The sequence below is a fragment of the Lissotriton helveticus genome, chromosome 1_1, assembly GCF_964261635.1.
Source record: "Lissotriton helveticus chromosome 1_1, aLisHel1.1, whole genome shotgun sequence".
Classification (NCBI taxonomy): domain Eukaryota; kingdom Metazoa; phylum Chordata; class Amphibia; order Caudata; family Salamandridae; genus Lissotriton; species Lissotriton helveticus.
Window position 1 is genome coordinate 596,858,960 of NC_136057.1, and position 21,817 is coordinate 596,880,776.

The window sequence follows — 21,817 nt, forward strand, 5'->3', positions numbered from 1 at the left end:
CATTGGGGAGGTTGGTCCTCACAGAAGATTTTGGACCAGGCTTTGAGCGCCTGTATCTTGAGGTTAGTGGGACTTGGGAATCCACAGAATGGAAGCAGAAACAGTACAGAGTTGGTAGAGACAACATAATGTTACCTGGTCATGTGTCCTAAAGAAAACAAGGGCGAGGCTGCTCTTGGTAAGGCTTTTTCAGTCTAGATCTCCCATATAGGGCAAGTTGAGATATGAAATAGAGGTTACTGACCCATACATGGGAAATCTCATTCACAGAAAATCTCTGTTTATGAATCTTTTGTGCAATCTGAGGAAAACAATGCACAGCAAAGAACATAAGCTCGCTTTCAATGATGATTCCTCAGAGAAAATAAATATGATATAAACTGGATAATAATATGCCTAACACTGACCCTCAGTTTCAGAAATTGAGGAATACTTCTACCTACAGAAGATCAAGACACATGCTGGGAGATTCCTGGTGGGTTTATTGTAGATAAGTTATGAATCAATAGATAATAGACCAATGGACCCCAAAAGGAGCAGGCTGTTAATGTGTGCTCAGCATGGGTCCTTTAGCCCCAACAGCAGCCCAGAGAAACAAGAGATAAACACATTTCAGGACTTCACCGTGAACCTAGTCAACAGGCAGAGCCAGCCACTACAGAGATTGCTTTTACCACTACAGTGGCGAAAAACAAGAGGACCACCATGGTAATGTTTTAAGAATGCTAAGACCTGAAATGGAGGTGGAGGATATTGATGCTTCGAGGACAGCTTTGTCTTACTATATGTTGTCCTTATCACCAGCTCTGCAGCTGTAGTGATTATATATAGAATGTTTGATAGCCGAATCTGGACTAAGGTGTTGAGAATGTTGATTTGCTTGCACTGTGTCATGCATGATTGCCTAGGTCACAAAATACAATTGAGTTAGTGCAGATGGAAAGCCACTAATCAATAAAACCACATGAGCGTGAAACAGCGTTTGTTGTAACAGTCTTGCCTGTTTTAGCTTTAACAATTGTGCCATTAAAAGTAGGCTTTGAGGTTCGCACTGCAAGTGTTGATGTTCTATTACAACAGTGGGTATGCTGCATTTCTGTCACCCTTACCCTACGGTAAGCGTTTCAAGTATCTCATGAACACAAACCACTGAACTCAGTATTTTACCGACAGTCAAGCAACAGATTTAGCAGAATTATTCTCTACAGCTGGCACACAGAAGAAAATCCAAAACCCAGCATGCTTGATTGGCATCCTTTGATGACTTTGCTTCAACTGTGAGTAAAAAAGCTGAGTACAAACGTGCATTCCTCCAGTCCTGTAATGCCGGAGGAGAGAGACTCTTATCTCGCAGTTAACCATATCTAAAATGCCATGCCAGAAACACGCCCTCTCTCGCCTTTGTTTTATTACAATACGTGTACAGCCACAGTTAAAGTGGCTATATTTATAAAAAGTGACCTTAATTTAAGTGTTAACAATTTGAGTGCACGGAGGGGGGAAATTGTGCACTCCCAGATTCTGCTTGGGCTCTGATTCTGTGGTTAAATCGCAAGGTCTAAGAACACAGGGGCACGTGTTCTGCGAAGATCAGGGCTGTCCAACACCGTTCCCCAATGGCCCAAGTCTAGTCAGGTTTTCAGGATAACCATCACCTATGCACAAAATGCTCCACTAGATTCTACGAAAGTGGATTTAGCTAGTGTATGTGTGCTGAAAACCTGTACAGTGTAGCGTTGGAACAGTTTAAGTGCAGGTAATAAAGGGGAACGTCTCTTTTTAAAATATATTGCATGAAGTCAATCAATGCAGACCAGCTATTTTTTTCTCTTGGCCTCCACGTATACTTTACTGCATTTCAGAAATATTACAGATGACATCCTCGTAATAGTTTCAAGCTGCTGCATTTGATTATACGTCACCATACCTCCATCCTCATTTATCCAGTAAAGGAAAAGATTCATGGTTCCAACTTCCGTGATTTGATGGTCATCCCCGTACAGCCACAATACTTGCTGACATCCTGCTTCAATAGCCTCATTCTGGGCGAAAATGGAGGCGCCATAATTCCTATAAGAAAACAAAATGTTCTTTATCATTCAAAAATGCTTTACATCTATTAGGGTCGGATTAAGAACTCAAATGAAGCTGTGCTAGATTTTCAAGAAACTATTGTAACTATAGAGCTTGGACTATATTATTAACTCAGTGACAGCACAACTTAGAAACAATAACCAGGGTTGTCGTACAGGTTCTAAAGTGCGAAATCCAGAGCACCTGTTCTAACTCATGGAGTTACCGACTTCTACCCTGATTATGAGCTAGGCGTTGTGGTAATTACTGCATGACTAACAAATCATCTGATCAAAAGTTAAAAAAAGTATATGTGCACATGTGCTTAATATCGCATATCTGTAGTCCACATGCACAATTTAGGGCATGCACTATTTATCACATGCGAAAAATAACACGTGATTAATAAGACCCAATTACAAGTATGAGAGGACATTAAAAACCGGTGGATAATACACCTTAAAATAATAATAAAAAAATAATAATAAAGAAGCTTATAGAGCGCTTGGTGACGCCTTCACGGCGTGTCCCCGCGCCTCCAGTCAAAAGCAGGTGACAAAAATTCATGAAAGTGTACAGAATGAAAGAAAAGATTTAAAAATAATAAAATTCAAAGAGCAAAGAGCAACACATAAATTGGGGAAAAAACAGTACATGCACTGCTTGGGTTGAAAATATTTACATATTACACACACATGGCCAGACCTACATTAACTGGCAGGGACAGGGGAAGCTCTCACAGGTTGATTGCACCAGCTCACACTTCCAATCTACAGTCTCCCGAAATGGATGTAGCACTGTTAAGGCCACTATATCATGACATGCCAGATCCATGTTCTGTAACAACAAACTACATAGCATGAGGGTGCAAACCAGACCACCAATCAGTGACATCAATTGGTGCAGCAACTTATGGATCAGAGCCTGGATTGACTGAGTAAGGTTGAAACCCACGAACACAAGTCAGCTTGAGTTCCAGAGGATACATAGCCTCAATATAGGCACTATGCAAAACATATTTTCACCATTACAGATACTCTGGTGACCAACATGGGGATTAACTGCCAACCCCCTTCCTGAAAATGTTAGAAACACTAGAAGTATCTGCAACAGGCACCACATAGCAGACAGTAGAGTTAATGGGTAGCATTTCTCTGTCAACCATTAGCAAAAGTGAGTAGCATATGCGGTTCCCCTCGGGCACCCACAAAGCTAATGCCAGCAAAGCAAACATCTGTGCTACAGCAGGAGTTCCTGATATCCCAGGGTCAAATTTGCTGCACTCATGTTCATGTGGTGACCTCAGGTAGACAGGAACAAGTGTGCTGAAACTGTAAAATGAAACACTATTTATGAGCAAATGCTGTGTGATGTTGATCGGAATATACTGAACTGGAGTGTTAGGAACTCTGTACGAAACCACAATGTTATGATGCTGACCAGAAGCAACATTAGTCATAATTTAGTAACATATCACACTTAAGGTACTGGGCAGACAAATCAACAATTCATCATCAATATACATATCAGCAGTAATATTAGAGCCCCTATGACATATACATGGATCAATGTTGATATGTATAACAAATTACATCAGTTACTCTTCACAACGAGGATTCTCAGCCAAGTCAACTTTTTAACAACCACATGTACTTCCATTACGACTCTCATGACTGTTAACTTGGATTTCTCCAAACTCAAGACCTTCTTTCATGTCATCCACTCCTAACAATAAGAATGGCCATAATTGATACTTCCCACAGCTTGAGGTAGAGCTGAGGTGTAGAGCTATCACCACTTGCCAATCTTTAGTGCATGTGCTTGGCCACGTGCTTAAGTATCTAGAATTTCAAGGTTTAGAACCTGTTTTTAGTATTCTCAATATCACATGGATATGTTAATTCAGCATTAATGTTGGCCATTAGCTTGTTCAACCAGCATTATTTTCTTTGTTTTTGGTGGCATCTTCAGCATAAAATGGCACAATAGACAGTCATGGTGTCTTACCACCTCTTTGGTCAGGACTTCCCACACAGGATCCATAAACTTGTACTTCTTTTCCTTGCCTAGGTCCATGATGGAAATGTTTGGCAATTTCTACTTGTGATGACTGAGTGATATCAGAGGATGACATTGGATTCTGTTGGTCTTGTTTCACGTTGCTTTGTCCAAATAAACCAATGTCTGCACACTCCCCCAAAGGAAGGAGTTATCAATGTACTTTTGGGGTGTCCACTCCTAAGGTATTTTTAAGAGTTGCTCTGAGGCTTTCTGTTCTCTAGGGGTTAGTTCCACTCTCCAGGAACTTTGAATGGCGGAAAATGGCCGCTTCCTGATGTTTTGTGGTTGTGCAATTCATCCGGTGAAGAAGTTAGCATGTGCGCTAAATAGCACACATTCAGTATTTAACACATGTACTAAATAAGGATTCCATGGTGCGAGGTAATAACACAAATGTGCGATTTACCGAACCCCGTGGTATTAATATATAAACTATGTGCAAGTTTGGTGGTATTTACCACCAAACTTGTTATTAAGGCCTTAATGTATGTGCTGAAGACAATACAAATTCTTATAAAAATGGGCACATGGAACCTTTCTGCACAGACAAATGTATGCTCCGGCCCTTTGAATGCTAGTACCCGCATTGCTCTAAAAATAAAATAAAAATCCTGTGCATTTACAAATATAACAAGCGTGTTTTTTCACATTAATATCTAAGTAGACTTCAGTAGTCTCTGAAAAGGATATCCGGATAGAAAAGAGTATGTTAATTATCCTGTAAACATCTATTAATAGCGTGTAGTGCTGCAGAATCACATGCTATTAACACTCCAGCTATCTAGCGTTGGGCCCAGTCTCTGCAAGTTGTTTTTCTCCAAGAAGTATTATGGTCAGCGTCATGTGTCCTATCACCACCTCCTCAAGGTATTGCGCATGTTCAACTGCTCCTTTGTTAGATTGTAATGTGTTTTTCCTGCCATACACCTCGATATGGTGCCCCACCAACAACTTCTCGCCCGACTTTCAAACATTGGCATTATCGGTCCCGCTTGGGATTGGCTGAAATCCTTTTTGGAAGAGCGCACTCAGCCGGTCTGGATGCCACCGTTTTCATCGGCCGCCAGGAAAATGTCAACAGGAGTACCACAGGGTTCTACTCTGAGCCCCTTGCTCTTTAATATCTATCTAACTCCTTTGATTTTTCTGGCAGAGGAGCTGGGTGCTAAAGTTATAGCATATGCTGATGACACCCAGCTCCTATATACCTGGAAGGACTCCAACTTGTCATCAGAAACTGCCCAGAATTGTCACTCGTCTGTTTTCAAGTGGCTTGCACATGCCCAACTGAAGTGCAACGAGGACAAGTCGGAGGTCCTTCTGTACGGTCAGTTTCCTCCTGCCTTTAGAGGAATCTTGTGGCCTCCAGACTACCCATGACCCAATTCGGTGGGTGATCCAGTAAAGAACCTGGGGGTCTGGTTGGAGAAGACCTTAGGTTTTCCACGCAGATTAAGAAACTTACCGGATTCTGCTTTGGTACTCTTAAACCACTGAGAAGGTTCTTCCCCATGTTACCTAGGTCAGCCAAGGAAATGGTGGCCCGTGCCCTTATTCTATTCCGCAATGACTATGCCAACATTGGCATCCCTGGATATCTGCTGAAAAAATTGCAAACCATACAGAATGCCACGGGCCAGGCTTCTGTTTAATATCTCAGGAAGATCAAGCGTCAGACAGCATCTACGGGATCTGCACTGGCTTCCTGTGGCCCATAGAGTGCAATTTAAGGCTCTCACTCTGGCTCACAGAGCCCTGCACGGTTCAGGACCGACGTATATCAGGAAGCACTTTGCTTTCTATGCCCCCAGTAGATCTCTGCACTCAGCCACCCAACAACGGATGGCGATCCCCCGATTTCAAAGGATGCGTTTGTGGGTTCAGTCCCTCTCCGTTAAAGCAGCAGTGGCATGGAATGCTCTTCCTAAAGAATTGCAGAATATTCAGGATCCTAGACTCTTTAAAAAACAACTGAAAACTTTCCTTTTTAATCAGCCCATCTAATTATCTGCTCCACACTGTTACAGTCACTTTGCGCGCCAGGTCACTCATGAGTATTTGAGTGCATTATAAATACATTATAACATAACATAACATACAGGAAGTGAGGATATAGTCTGCTAAGTTAGGAATTTGCTGTTGAACATGCTGGAAGTTTCTTCTATTTGTGTCACCATCTAATACCTGCCGGAGAGGTGGGAGGGTGCATGTGAATCTGCAGCACTACACGCTGTGAATAGATAGATGTTTACAGGGTAACATACTCAGGGCCGGACTGACTACTGGGCCTTTCTAAGTAAAGGATGCTTTTAAACCATTTGTTTTGCTTTCTTTACTTAGAAGCAAATGCAGGTCCCCATCACCATAAATCAGCCCCCACTGCAGTAAAATCGGGCCCCAGCTTGGCAGTCAACCAAAACATCAGGTAGCCAGTGCGTCCCTGAACATACTCTATTCGCAGCATAAGTTGGTTGCTGATACATATGGTATGCATAGACTGTAAAGCAGTACTCGCCTTGCTGTGGCATTAGATGGTACATTTGCTTGAAATAATTTACATAGAACTTTTTGACCCACCAGAGCTTGTTGTCTGGTTGCACATCTACACAATAGTGTATGGTAAAAATGTGTGGGGTAATTCCTAAAAAGGCATTAATGCTGGTATTTTTCTGTGTTGAATGAGCTCTTGTCATCATAGGTAGTGTTCGTTTTGCTTTGATGTAGCAAATTTGGATATATTTACTAGCCATCTAGCGATTTCTGTTTTTGATATTGGATATTGGATATTGCCTTTCTGTGGGTTGGAGCTATAAATGGGGGAGCAAGATGGCGCCCGTCTAAGCGGACGCTTGCGAACCTAGACGGTAGCGGTCCAGAGTGCAATGTGCCCGATGTGAGAGCAGGCACGGTCTTTCCCACTGTTCGGTCTCCGCTCCCCGCTCATAACGGCGTCGGATGCTGTACTCACCCCCCTCCCCCCGCGCGCTTTCGTTGCTGTTCGGCGGCAGGCGTTCTCACTGCCTTGGAACTGCTCTCCTTGTGTGGCGCTGCGTCTCGGTGTACCTGCGGCGCCTGCTACATCAGCTCACCAGCGCCACCACGATGGCTCCGAAGATCGCAGCCAATGTTACTACGAAGGCAGCTGAGGCTGCCACCGCAAGAAGAGCGCGGAGCGAGGCAGCTCCTGCGCCTAACGAGAATGCCATGACAGGCACGGACAACTCTCCGGGACAACTCTCCAAACAACGCCCGGTGGAACTGAGGAGTGGGAAGGGCGGTACAACTGCCGATAATAGTAGGCAGAAACCAGGTGGACCCTCGGTGGTTGAGCTGCTACAACGGAGCAAAGAGGCAGCAACTATTGTGAGTACTGTCCCCGTGAATTCACTCGAGGGGATTTCTGGTGGTACGGCTGGGGCAGCTGCTGGGGGTCAGGCTGCTGTCGGTGGAAGCCCAGTAATAACACTTCACACAGACACTGTAACATATGACAAAACTATATGCCCTGAGGTTTCTCTTAATGTTGAAAATAAGGGGGGACATCAACAGGAGCTATTGCAGGGGCAAACTAATGAAATCAAGCAGTCATTTACAAGTATATTGTCCCCCAATCTAGATGGTATTTTTCCAATGGGAGAAGGAGTGCCACTCATTAATAATGTATCAAAGGAGCTGGATAGGCTCCCAACAATGTATCAAGAGACTGTATGTCAAATGGGGCATGAAGCGGTTACTATGGCACCGAAGGACAGTGGGGAAGAGGAGAAAGAACAGAGCGACTGCTTCTTCTCACTGACTGAGGAAGCAGAGTGGTCAGAAGATGCTTTAAGTAAGTCACCGGGGGCTAGCAGCTTGGAATCAGATCTGGATCTTGAAGAAAGCGATGTGGACCTACCATCTACAACAAAAAAAGGTATTGCGAGTAAGCAGAGAAAAGACCTCTCCTGGGATTATTCTGCTAACACCCCACTGTCAGTAACCGGCGATAGTTCCGCTACCGCCACAAAACCTGAAGGACCCTCTACATTGGAGACAATTCATCAAGCTATATTGGCCCATAGAAAGGAGGCGCGCCATGACAGCAGGAAAACCCAGGCAGGGTTGCAGAAGATGCAGGGAGTAGTCCGCAAACTATCCAAAGCGTTTTCTAATATGGGTGCAAGAGTTACTCAGCTGGAGGACAGGGTAATGGGAGCTGAGAGCGAAACGTTAAAGGTAGTTACAATGGTGGAGGATCATGAGGCCCAGATCAAAGACATACATTGGAAGCTGGAGGAATCAGAGAACCGACAGAGAAGGAACAACTTAAGAGTTCTCGGAGTGCAGGAAGGAGTGGAGGGGTCCGATGTCAGGAGTTATATCATCACTCTGTTTTCTTCAGCTTTCCCCGAACTATCAAACTGGAACTGGGCTTCTAAGATACAAAGGGCTCATCGTATCCCTTTCAAACGGCGCCTACCGACGAAGGAAGGAGACAAACCACAGGCCATCCTGGTCTTTTTCGGAAATTTTCAATTGAGACAATCCATCTTGGATAAAGCAAGACCAGACGCCAGGAGGACAAGTGGTGAGATATCCTTTTTTGTTAGGCCGGACTTCTGCCATATCACGGTTGAGAGACGTTGGAGACTCAGGCAGATGGTGAAGCCGTTCGAGGAAAAAAAGATCCAGGCATTTCTTAATTACCCGGCGCAACTGAAAATTATTAATCAGGGGGTTACCCGGTACTTCTCATTGGAGATTAAGGCTAAGGAGTATCTGGACTCTCTGGGTTAAAGGTGTTGGGGGTATCTATCTCTTTCTTCAAAAAGTGTGAAGTTTTGAAAAGCGGGAGTGGGGAACGGAGCGGGGTTTGTCTTTTTTTGGGAAGTTTTACACACCGGTTCCAATGGCTAGAATTGTATGGGTGTTTTATTAGGACCTACTACCTTCTAGGATCGCGTTCATGACATGCACAGACCTCGGTCTGAGCGCTTCCAGGGAGGGGCAGGTAGCTTCCAGAGGAGTGGGGGTTGGGGGACGGGGGTCACAGGGTAGAGGGTGGTAGGGGGCAGGTTTTGGGCACTTTTGGGGGGTGGGGGAGGGGTTGGGGGTTAGAAAAGAGGAAATCATTGGAACCATGTGCACAGTAGGTATAATTCTAAGGTTGAAGGGTCAGCTCTCAGAAAAAAGGCATCATGAGGAAGCTTAGGATCTGTACGCTGAATATTGGGGGGATGAACGATGGGCTAAAAAGACAGAAATTGGGACATTTTGTTACATTGAATAGCCTAGATGTTATCTGTATTCAGGAAACGCATTTGCCATGGTCCAAGAAAAATCTGCTAAACCTTAAAGGTTTTGAGCTTGCGGGCTGCTCGAAGCAAACATCCATGATCAGGGGGGTGGCCATTTTAATTAAAAGCTATCTCGGAGGATGTAAACGGTCCCTATCAGATGTGCTGGGTAGATGGGTCATAGTGGAATTAAATATAGGAATCACCATATGCACAATATATGGCTCAAACCAAGATGATGCCGACATATTTGAAAGCTTGGAAATGGAACTACTTAACTGGCCACACCCAATGATAGTCTGCGGGGACTTCAATATCTCTGCGGATTTTACGACGGGATTAAATAACATCAACTATTTTGGCCGTAAACCCAAGGTGTTTAGAGCTGTGTCAGCATTAGTTAATACTCATAACTTGCTGGATGTCTGGGGTTATAAGGAACCGCAAAACCCGGGTTTTACCTATTTTTCCTGTCCCTTTAAAAAATATACCAAGCTTGATTATGTATTCATTTCCCAAACGGAGGTAGGAAAGATAGACATACGTAAATTGCCTAAAACAATCTCTGATCACAGTCCTTTGATTCTATTATACGAAAATGATAATCTATCCTCTCCACCCTTCAAATGGACGTTTGAGAGGAGACTATTAGCAAACCCTGATTATGTTAACCATCTTAAAAACTGGGCTCAGGGTTTTTTTGATACAAACAGATATAGTGCCTCTCGTAACACAGTTTGGGATGCTTTTAAGGCAGCACTAAGAGGGGAGACGATTAGCTTCGAAACCTTTCAAAGAAAAAAAGCACGAGAGATTCACGAATCCCTCATGGATCAGCTGGCTCAGGGAGAAGAACAACATCTGAGAGACATTGTGCAGAGGAGAGATACTAGTGAAAGTTTAAGTAAGATTCTAGCATTGAAGGCAGAAATATATAAGGCAGATACTCAGAGAAGTACCGACAACTATCAGATCTCCAATGGGAAAATGTATGAGACAGGGGAACGAGCCGGTAAGCTATTGGCCTTGAGGATAAGGCAAGGAGTAAGCAAAAACCACATAACTAAAATTCAGTCAGGTAACCAGATTTATACAGACCCAGAGGATATAAGATGGGTGTTTAAGGAGTTTTATCAAAATCTGTATCAAGAAGAGGCCAGGGAGGATCCCGCTAATCTGGCTTTTGATGACCTAGGGCATCCACTTTCGGATCACTAGAGGAACATACTAGATAGGGATATCGTACTAGATGAAGTCCTGTCAGCTCTCCAGAACGCACCATCCGGTAAAGCCTCCGGGCCCGATAATATCCCTGGCGAAGTATCCGTCCGATATCCCTCATATATTCAGACACGAAATTATATGCTAAGGTCATGGCTAATAGGCTGGGAGGGGTCATCGGCGGATTGGTCTCCCCTTCGCAGCATGGGTTCATACCGGGCAGGGGTACAACAGACCATACTAGACGCGTCATTGCCTTGTTTGATGCCCTTGCTGCCTCTGGGGTTCGCTGCGCCATGATCCTTCTCGACGCCGAAAAAGCCTTTGACCGCGTGACCTGGCTGTATTTATGGGGGATATTGGAACAGAGGAGCTTTGGCCCTAAAATAATCAAGGCTATAAGGGCTATGTATGTGGACCCCTGTGCAAGCATACAGCTAATGGAGGAGCGTCGGATAAAATCCTCATTTCCCGGGGGACCCGGCAAGGCTGCCCATGCTCCCCAATCCTCTTTGCTTTATATATCGACCCGTTAGTATCAAGGATTTTGGGTAGCGGGGTCTTCAATCCATTGGTATTGGGGGCTATGAGACCAAGTTGTTGGCCTATGCGGATGACCTGGCAGTTCTAACTCCTGAACCCGTTGCTGCAATGTTGGACTTGGAGGCAATAACTACAGAGTTTGGCCGCTGCTCAGGTTATCTACTTAACGTAAATAAGACCCAGATAATTTGTACAAGTAACATCATTAAACAGGATAGCAGATACACAGACTCGGCAACCTATCTGGGGGGTAAAATTTGCCCGTCAATGGAGTCTATAGTCAAAGAGAATTATGAAATCCATTGATCGTGCCAGTTACGAGTGGTGAGTGGGCAGTGGCAGGGCTCACAGCTGCTTGCGTGGTGCTAGCGCGCTTACATCTAAAACTTTTGTTTGTCTGCCATCTGGAATTTTAAATCGGATACCGGAGTATCTTTTAATTATTTTTATTTGCAGGGCACTTGCTTAGGACTCTGGTGGGGCCATACCTTAGCGGCTGAGGCTTTCACCCCCCCCCCGCACTCCCCAGACTTACCGGACGCACTCGGGGCGGCTGCCTTGTCCATCCTTCCTCCACGCCTCGTTCCGACAGGGTGGCTAGCACCGTTGAGCGGAGGGCGTGGAGGTGAGAGGCAGTCACTTCCGCTGCGCGAGGGGCCGGTTAGCGGTCTAGTGGCTGGGAGGCTGACGGGCTGAGGGACTCAAAAGGCGGACGTACCCCCGGAAGCGCAGCGGGCACGACGAAGGCGCGCCGAAGTGTCGCCAAAGTCAAGCCCGTCTGCGCCCGTCCGCGGCCGACTGCGGCCCGGGGCTGTAGACCCTGCTCCTGATGGTAAGATCTATTGGGACAGGGAGCAGCTCCTCGGTCTACGCCCGGATACCCCCTATCCATGTAGGCATGGCATGTCAAGTGAAGATGTGGAATGTGCTCACTGCCGGTTTCGTTTCACCTCCTTGCTGCAATGTACCGGGGAGCAAACCGCGCTAAAATGCGGTCTTCTCAACGTGAGATCATTGCGCAAGCACAGACTCGATATATTCGAGTTGCTCACGGAGAGAAAGTTCGACCTATTATTCCTCACGGAAACATGGCTGGACCAGTTCTCCGACTCTGATATTATCGAGGCTATGCCGGAGAACTATTCTATGGTTAGGCAAGACAGGCCAGTGGGAAAGGGAGGGGGAATAGCTATTATTTTTAAGATGACTCTTGGATGCTTACTGGAGCCCACCCCGATTGCTGAGAGTGAGGCTGGAGCTCTCACCATACAAGTTAATGGGGGTATGACGATTAAAGGCTTTCTCATATATAGAGCCCCTGGGTCCTGTACCAAATTTAGGGAGAGTCTGTTGGAGAGCACAACAGAGGCAGCATTACGCAGGGATAAATTTCTTCTACTGGGAGACTTGAATTTGCATCTGAACAGCCTTGAGGACAAAGGAGTGAAGGAGTTCTGTAGGGATATTCAAGCCCTTCAGCTTGAACTCAAGCTCACAAGCCCCACGCATCGTCTAGGCCATCTTCTGGACCCGGTTTTTGCTAACTGGGGAGGGGTTGAGGTCACTACAGTTGAGCCAATCCCCTGGACAGACCACTTTCTAGTGGTATTCTCCATAGTTAGCATTAAAGCCACAAAACATAGTCAGGCACCCCTGAACTAACTAAGGAGAAAGTGGGCAAAATTCTCCGTGGAGGATTTTAATGAAGCATTAACTAGAGAAGGCCAGCCAGGAGGCGAGGACATAGAATTGGCGGTTCTTAACTTGAATAGACGCATTACAGCGGCGCTAGATCAGACCGCTCCGCTCTGCCGACCATCTGCGTGCGGCCGCAAGGAGAGATCAGCTCCATGGTTTAGTGGAGAGCTGCGGCGGACCAAAGCGGATTGCAAGCGAGCTGAAAGAGCGTGGAGAGTAGCATATGACTCTCAGGCCAGGGAACTGTTTTTAGAAAAAAGAAGGCTCCATCATAGACTGATTAAAAAGTCGAAGGTGGCCTTCTATGCAGGGCAAATTTTAGGGGCAAAAAATTTGGCTAAAGAACTCTTCTGCATTTACAAGTCTCTGACTACTATAGACTCGTCTGCGGACCCAGAGAGTTGTTCGACGGAACGATGCGATCGCATCGCCGAATACTTCTCGACTAAGGTCGAGAAAATTTATTCTACTTTCTTAAACCCTCTCCCCACAGGGGTTGAGTCTGAGGTAATATCGGAGGGCTCGGAGATTCTGGGGATCCTCCAAAGTTTTAGTACTCCCCCTCCAGAAGAGCTAGTCAGGGTGTGTCTCTCTATAAAATCTGGCTCCCCTTTGGACCCGGTGTCCCCTAAACGGGTGGGGGACAGCTTGGAAGTCCTGGAGCCATATATAAGGCATGTCCTTGATACCTCCTTTAAGTCTGGCATGATACCTAAGGGGTGGAAACAGGCAGTGGTGCTCCCTCTCCGGAAGAAATCCCATATCAGCTTCGAGATGCTAGAAAATCTGAGGCCCATCTCACTCCTGCCTTATCTGTCCAAAGTGGCAGAGAAGGTGGTTAACACCCAAATTATGGAACATGTGGATGAGGCGGGATTGCTCCATGCGACGCAGTTCGGCTTTAGACCACGCCACTCTACGGAGTCCGCCCTTCTCATGGCCACAGAACATCTGAGACAGGGTGTAGATGAAGGGCAAACTATGGCCTTGATCCTGCTAGACCTCAGCGCGGCGTTCGACACTGTAGCACATTCCATCTTGCTGCAGTGTCTGAACAGAGGTGGCATCGCTGGCACTGCGCTGAGGTGGATCCAGGCATTCCTAACGGGAAGAAGCTTCCGAGTGAGGCAGGGCGACTACTACTCTAAAGGGGTATCACTGGGCAAAGGAGTGCCCCAGGGCTCGGCTCTGAGCCCGACCCTTTTTAATTTGTATGTAGCGCCTGTTGCCTCTATTGTGGAGAATCATGGTCTCCAAATTGTATCTTATGCAGATGATACGCAACTGGTCATCTCCCTGTCACAGGCGCCCTGTCTTGCTGCGGATGGCTTCCGATCGTGCATGAAAGATCTTGCCGATTGGATGGCCAGGAATTGTTTAAAACTCAACGGTAGCAAGACAGAGGTGCTGGTGGTGGGGAGAGCCCAGTCTGCTTGGTCATCTGCATGGTGGCCGCCCTGTCTGGGATCAATTCCCACCCATTGTCAGGAGGCAAAAAATCTAGGAGTCTGGTTCGACGCGGGCCTCACTTTTGGGCCCCAGATCAACCGTGTGGTAGGCGTGTGTTTTGGGGTCTTGAAGAGGCTGAGGAAAGTTCTCGACTTACTGCCGATGGAGGCCCGTAAAACCCTAGTACATGCTCTGGTGACCGCAAGGCTGGACTATGCGAACCTGCTGTACTTGGGGGCACCGGGGAAAGCTGTTGGGCGACTTCAAGTGCTGCAAAATGCGGCAGCACGCCTGATCCTCAGGCTGCCCAAAAGGGCGCCCTCGAAGGTGGCTCTGCAGAAGCTACATTGGCTCCCTGTGAAGAGCAGAGTCGAGTACAAGGCTCTTTGCACCTGTCATTGAATTCTGAATGACAGGGCACCTCGACCACTGCAGAAACTGATTGAAGCTTACGAACCTGCCCGAGCGCTCAGATCTGCGGGTGGGGGACTGCTGAAGATCCCCATGGTGAAGAAAGCTCGTATGGGAGGTAGATCTTTTAGGTATTTGGCGACAAAGTACTGGAACAAACTCCCAGTAGACCTTCGCTTGGAACCAGCAGAAACGAGGTTTCGTGCTAAACTAAAAACCTTCCTCTTTGCCAGATAATAGTCTGCCTGGTAGCTTTTCCCTGTTTTATCTGCCCCTCCCACTGTCAGCGCGGGGACACGCCGGTGTGCGTAACTCAGCGCTCTATAAATGCCCCTATTATTATTATTATTATTACGTCGGAGCTAAAACGGATTGATACTATCCATCTCTCATTAATAGGCAGAATTAATGTTTTAAAGATGACTATGATGCTGAGATTTCTGTACCTTTTTCGAACAATACCGCTAATGCTGGGGGAGAATATGCTCAAATCCATCGAGAGCACATTCACCAACTTCCTGTGGCAGTATGGTAAGACAAGACGCGCACTAAAATATCTAGCGCTTCCGCTGGAAAGAGGTGGCTTAGGTGCCCCCAACATTAGGTGTTACCTTCTAGCTTCCCTGCTCAGTCAAATGGCGATACTTCTGGGCAATGCCACAATAGTTAGTCATAGGTTTCCAAGTAGTATTTCCCCACCCACTATTTATGAATTAATGCTGGGGAAGGAGGCTGTGGGTTCACTGCTATGCAATACTGATCGGCGATATTACAACAAAAAAAGATACAAGGTATTGGATACGGCATGGTGGGTCTGGAAAGAAGTTAAAAAATCTTTAGGCATTCTGAAATTGAATTACTATACACCGTTATGGAATTCTAAACTTTTTCCCTACCTCAGCTGCGGTGGAGGGTGGTCTGAATGGGAATCTCTGGAAATTTACAGAATTGGGGATGTATGGGACGGCTCCTCTCTTATGGGATTTCTGGATCTCCAACAGAAATATGGATTTGAATCAAAACATAGCTTTAAGTGTATGCAATTACATCAAACACTGATGGCCATTAGACCTAGACTTAACCCAGGTGGAAGAGTTAACATCCTTGACTTTCTCTTGGGTGGGGGGACCAGGATTGGTACGATCTATGAGGCCCTCTCCAAGACATGGCAAGATGATATGGAAAAGGTCGAGGCCTCGTGGGCTGTTAAACTCGAGGACCCGGACGTGGATCTGGACAGAGCGCTGCTGATGGCAGACAGCTTATTCCGATCCACAAACCTAAGGGCACAACATTATAAAACATTATTTATATTGTACTACACCCCAGCCAAGCTTTTTGAGTGGGGGAAAAGAGATGATGACAAGTGCCCTAGATGTTTGGGGGGCCGGCTAATTTAGTCCATATGTTTTATGATTGTAGTACGTTGAAACAGCTTAAGTCGGAAATGGAAAAGTTTTGGGAGGGGCTGCTAGGGATTAAGAGCACCCTATCCCCGGTCTTGATGATATTTGGATTAGATGCCAAATTAAATCTGAAAAAAAGGCAGAAGCATTTGTATTTATCGGTGTCGCAGTCCTTAAAATATTGGTGGCGGCTCGGTGGAAGGACTCTACGGCACCCTGTTTCCAGATGTGGCTATCCAGACTCCTCTGTATTCACAATATCGAAGCCGCCTTATATTCCCGAAGGGGCAGAAAGATGAGGGTGCTGGGGCAGAATATATGGGCCCCTCTTAAAAGCTGGAGGGATGCCAGAAAGCCCTAGGTATTGCTCCGTTACGTATGCCTTTCTAAATGTTTTAAACAGTATTAGCACTGATATGCCTTAATTTATGATGTTTATTATTGCTATAAGATATTCAAGATGAATCTACCCTAAGTAGCCGGAGGGTTGCTAGAAAGTTTTTAGATCTCAACCCTGTTTTGTATTTTTGCCTTTTTTATGATATGCACTGATTCACTTTATAACATGATGTTCTTTTAATCTTTATAAGACATTTAAGATGAAATGATCCTGACTGTTTTGAAAGATTGAAACTGATATATCTAATGGAAAGATATTGGTTGTACACATGATTCCAATTTTGATAAAAAATAAAAATAAAAAAAAGGAAAAAGCTATAAATAGTTGTGTTTTCCTGAAAGTTTTTGTTCTTTCCACATAATGCATGAAAGCACGTTTTAGAACAAGTGTTAGTAATGGGGTTTCTGTGACCCCATTACTGGATTTGGAAAGAAAACAGGTATATCCAATGTTTGATTTGTGCGTAGACGATCTTTGTCCTGAAATATTGGACAGTGAAGCTCTTCAATAGTGAGTGCATGTATTTCGCTGACTCTTCGTTGCGATGTAATGACCACAAAGAATGTCACCATCTATGTTAGGAACTATATTTTGCATTTGTTCATAGGTTCAAATGTGTGAACATTAGTCCTATTAACACAATGTTTAGATTACACATTAGTACAGGAGGTGTACATAGTGGAATAATTCTTTTAAATCCCTCCATGAATGCATTTATGACTGGTATATGGAAAAGAGATTGATGTTTTCTGTTTTGTAGGTATGCTGCAATTGCTGCTAAATAAATGCAGATGTATAGGTGTGTATGCTAAATGTGCTTTTTGCTGATGTATCAAGTAATATACTAGTTGTTGTTCAGATGGTGAGGATGGGTTTATGTTGTTTACAGCGCAGTAGTGAACAAAACGTTACCATTTTGCTGCATAATAGGCCCTTGTGGTTGGTCTTCTGGACTCCTTTAAGGTTCATGTATTCTTGAGATAATTCTAGATATCTAAATTCTATGACCTCAGGAGCCAAATTGCACGAGTTGTTAAACATTTTGGTATCTGACTCTGCCCCCACTGTGTGTAAGAAGATTTGGAATGTTGGGTAGCTGCTTGTGCGGTACTAGGGATAGCTCCAGCAGACTTGTGTACCAAGGCTGCCATACCCATGTTGGAGCTATGAGTATTACAGATAGCGGAGTCTGTTTGGGTTTCCTGACCACACGTGAAATGAGTGGGGAGGCGGAGAAGAGTATGCAAAGATCCCTGACCAGTTCATCCACAGAGCATTGTCCTTGGATTTTGGTTGTGGGTGTCTGGATGCAAAGTTTTGGCATTTTGCATTTTCTACGGAGGTGAAAAGATCTACTGATGGTGCCCCCTACCCTTGGATGTAGGTTTGTAGGGTCTGAGTGTGGCTTTCCCACCGTGTACTTGTTGTTGCATCCTGCTTAGTGCTTACTCTCCTTGTCAGGAGGTAGAGCTTTCCCTGTGCCCTGGGATGTTGTTCTATTCCTTGCAGTTGTAACTACTAGGGAGTCTGCTTTAGGGCGACCCCTGATGTATATTGGGTCGGACGGTGAAGGCATGTATTTCCTTTCAATGCATGGAATCAGCACCCTGGATTTTACTGGGTCCTCAAAGATGTTCTTTGAGACATTTAATGAATAGCCAATCATAGGAAGATATTTCACTGTGTGCTCAGCGAAGGAGAGTATCTCTACCAAGAAAACTATCTCTTCCTCTGTGGTGTGCATCCCACTGTATGACACTATGGCAAGATGAAGTGTCATCAAGTGGGGAGGCTTTGGTAGGAATAGGTGGTTCCATATCGTTGTCAGGCAGAACCACTTCATAATCGTCCCATGGGTCTGGGCTGTGGTGGATATCCCTTTGTGAATCTGAGTCATAGTCCTTTTAAGTGCATTTGCACCCTCCTCTTCCTGTGTAGGTGAGGGTGATCTTGATCCTGAGGATTGTGGTTGGCTAAATGTCATGGGGCTTGTGGCCCTACTTTCATTTGTCACTCTTTTTGGTGGTGGCTGTGGCATTTCCAAATCATGTGACTGACTTTTGGAAGCGTCTTTATGTCTGTTTTCATATATTTGTGCAGTCCTACAAAAACACTGCCCTCTTCTTCTTGTGGACCTTGTTTTTGGGGTGTATTTGCTTGCTTCTCTAGCACTGTTGGCATGGCCGATGAAGGCGTTCTTGTCTTGGTCTCTATGGGAACTTGTGCTTTCTTCAGCGCCAAGAGTGACTGTGATCCTTTTCTTTTGTTGATGCAGATGTATTTCTGGATTCCGAGTGGCTCGTGGTTGAGAGTTTCTATGGATCTGATGACTTCCCTGGCATCGAATCCGGGTTTGTCTTATTTGGTGCTGATCCATGTGTTGATGACGATGTGTGCTTCGGTACTGATGTGGTGACAGTGCCATAACCATGATGCCCGATCAGGCTCGAGAACAGTCTTGTCACTTCCCACCTCTGAGGCATGCTCACAATGTGGACCACAGCCTGAGGATCGTGGCGTGAAGGTGTATGTGAGCTTTTCTTTGCAGTGGGTGGGTTAACAGTACTCACGGCTCTTGATATTGTCTTCATTTTCAGTCCCGACCCAGGTACCAGAGTCTTCTGCCTGGGTTCCTCGACCCATATCTCTGACTCAGTTACTCTTCTTCCTCACTGGATTCATCAGAGGCGACATAGCGGGGGCTGGCGATGACGACCCTACCTTGCATTATTGTCTCTGAGTTGATCTCACCATTGCTGCGTGGTTCTCAGTGCGAGAAATCTGCCTCAACTGCCATCTCCATGTTATGCACGAAGCGCTGATATCTTCTGGTTTGCAGAGTTTTCTTACTTTTGAAGAGGTTGCACGCTTCTTAAGTTCTGTTCCATATTTGGCACTGTATTGGGCACCATTGAAATAAGCTTTTGTTTTTCGCCTCCAATACCCGGAGACAGGCACAACGGGCGTGGATGACAAAAAGCAAAAGTCTGGTGCGTGTGCTCGATCTGTAGACGGTTCGGATAATCTAATAAAGGAGCCATTAAAAATGTGCAATACCTCGTGGGGGAGGGAATACGATGTCGATCTTAAAACTTACTTGAGAAAAACAACTTGCAGAGTCCGGGCCTAACACTAGATGGCAGTAGTGTGCAAAGCATGTGTATCTGCAGCCAGCACATGCTACAAATTCATAATTTACCTGAAACTATCAGTGTGCAGCTTATTCCTATGGTGCCATTCTGTATCTGCTGCCGAAGAAAGATTGTGATCCATTCAAGGACAGTTAGGAATAACAAACTGAGATAAAACCAGTGATGAAATGAGTGGTGATAAATGTAGCCACCAAGTAGCATTAGTAAGGATTACGTTTTTACAAGAGATAACTATTAATGAGGTGTGGCACAACCAAATCAACAGAGAGCCATCCAACTTTATTCCCTTGTAAAGTATTTGTAAAGCACAATCACATCCCAGAAAACAACTTCAAAGCCCCAAGAAGTACATAATTAAAAATCGCAAATTGAATACGACAAAACATTGCATGACACCCTTAAGATACAAATACATTCGAACCCAGAGCGTATTACACAGTATTTTGCCACTTTAACGCATCCCTTTAAAATGCAATGCATCACTTTTCTTTGAGACGCTCTAGTCTGTGGGACTGTGTGCTGGAAAGAGTAATACTTTGGACATATGGATATCTTTATTCTCTACTAGAGCACAGATTTCAACAGACTTCACTGCAGGGTTCTTTACTAAAACTATCTCAAGCGGCACACTGGGTCGGAAACTACAAACACTAGAATCAACGGGCTTCCAAAAACGGTTGCTAACAATTTTGCACCCCCACACGACATCACCTATTCTCAATGCCATACTCCCTGGTAAGCAACAACTTGGAACAAGCATTGGCATAGCCAATAGGTCTCGCCTTAGGGACTTTATAAGTATTTAGTTATGCAGCACAATATCCTTGGCCTATGCCTGTCAAGTACTGAAGAGGAAATGATATTGGAGGAGGCAGGTATGCAAGAGCACAACACAATAGTGTCCTGTGACCTCACCACCACTCCAGGGCTGTAATGGAGCTCCAAGGCACAGGCCACAGGTGCCGGCTTTGAAGCACAGAGGCCACGATGGCTGGCACAATTTGAAGATTGTCTCTTTGCCCTTCTGCGGTTTATGAAGGTGAAACTGGATCATGCTATGCAACAATCACAAGGTGAACAATGGATAGATAGCTCTGGTGTCTACCTCCAAGTGAAGGTACGTCAACAAGCCACATGTTTTAAAGGCACACATAATTCTACCACCTAATTGCTTTGGACACTCTCAACAAACCATTTGTGTCGTACTCAAGATATCTGTGCTGTCCACCGAAAAGTGAAACTCCTTGAAAAGCTGCTATGCCGCTGAGTGAAGTTTCTCAGAATAGCCCCCAGATAGCTTTACCCTTCAATAACAAGTCATAGGTGTTGCATAAGTTAAAATGCCGCCTTCCTGGGTGGCCTGCATATGCAAAAAAAACAAGCATCTCTCAACAGTCAACCATGTATCTTGACTCTCTCACCAGCCTTAAATGCTCGTTTGGTTTCCTTCCTCATTGGTTTCTACATCCTCCCAAAGCCTTGCCTCTTTCCACTGTTTGCCCCTCCCCCTTCCATTCTACTGACTAGACCCACAGAGAGAGATTTTCAAAGAGTTTGTGTTGGATTTGACAAAACCCCAAACCTGTGAGCATTTAAATTTTCACTTGAAAACCCTTTTTTTTTACTTCACAGCCAAACCAAAAGTTCTGAAAAGTGTAATTATTGAGGGCATCTCTACTTTGCGTAGCAACCATAGCTGCCGCCTTTTGAATTAGGGAACCGGATTTGTGTCTCGACCTTGGCCTAACATCCTGTGATTCTGGGGAAATCACTTAATTTAACTGTGCCTACAAAAAATGAATGTGTCCCTGTGTAATGTAACTGGTGCTCATATAAAGCACTCCAATACCTTCTGGTCGAGTTTGCGCTATATAAAACAGCAAAAAAAAGAATTCAGAGACTCGTTTTGAACTGTTTGGAGCTTACCATAGTCATGTTACAGTTGACATGCTATGTGATGAAGAAAGGGATGAAGAAAGCGCTAATGTTAAATTACTTCAATCGAGTGAAAACCGGAAAAAAATATTAACTTTGTGCAGCATCAATATATTAATTTCCTATGACAATTCCCGCTCCTCGAATCTGTTTCAACTCTCTCTCGAAAAATTACACCACTAAACGAAGGAG

At 45.1% G+C, this 21,817-nt stretch overlaps 1 protein-coding gene across 2 annotated transcripts in view; it reads right to left on the reverse strand.

Moving 5' to 3' along the window:
- BCAT1 (branched chain amino acid transaminase 1) overlaps nt 1-21,817 on the reverse strand; it is a 392,482-nt gene that overhangs the window by 56,116 nt on the left and 314,549 nt on the right. For both annotated transcript variants that reach the window (XM_078674099.1, XM_078674098.1), the window contains exon 7: nt 1,928-2,070. In XM_078674099.1, the coding sequence (XP_078530225.1) occupies nt 1,928-2,070 (143 nt within the window). The remainder of the gene's footprint in view (nt 1-1,927; nt 2,071-21,817) is intronic.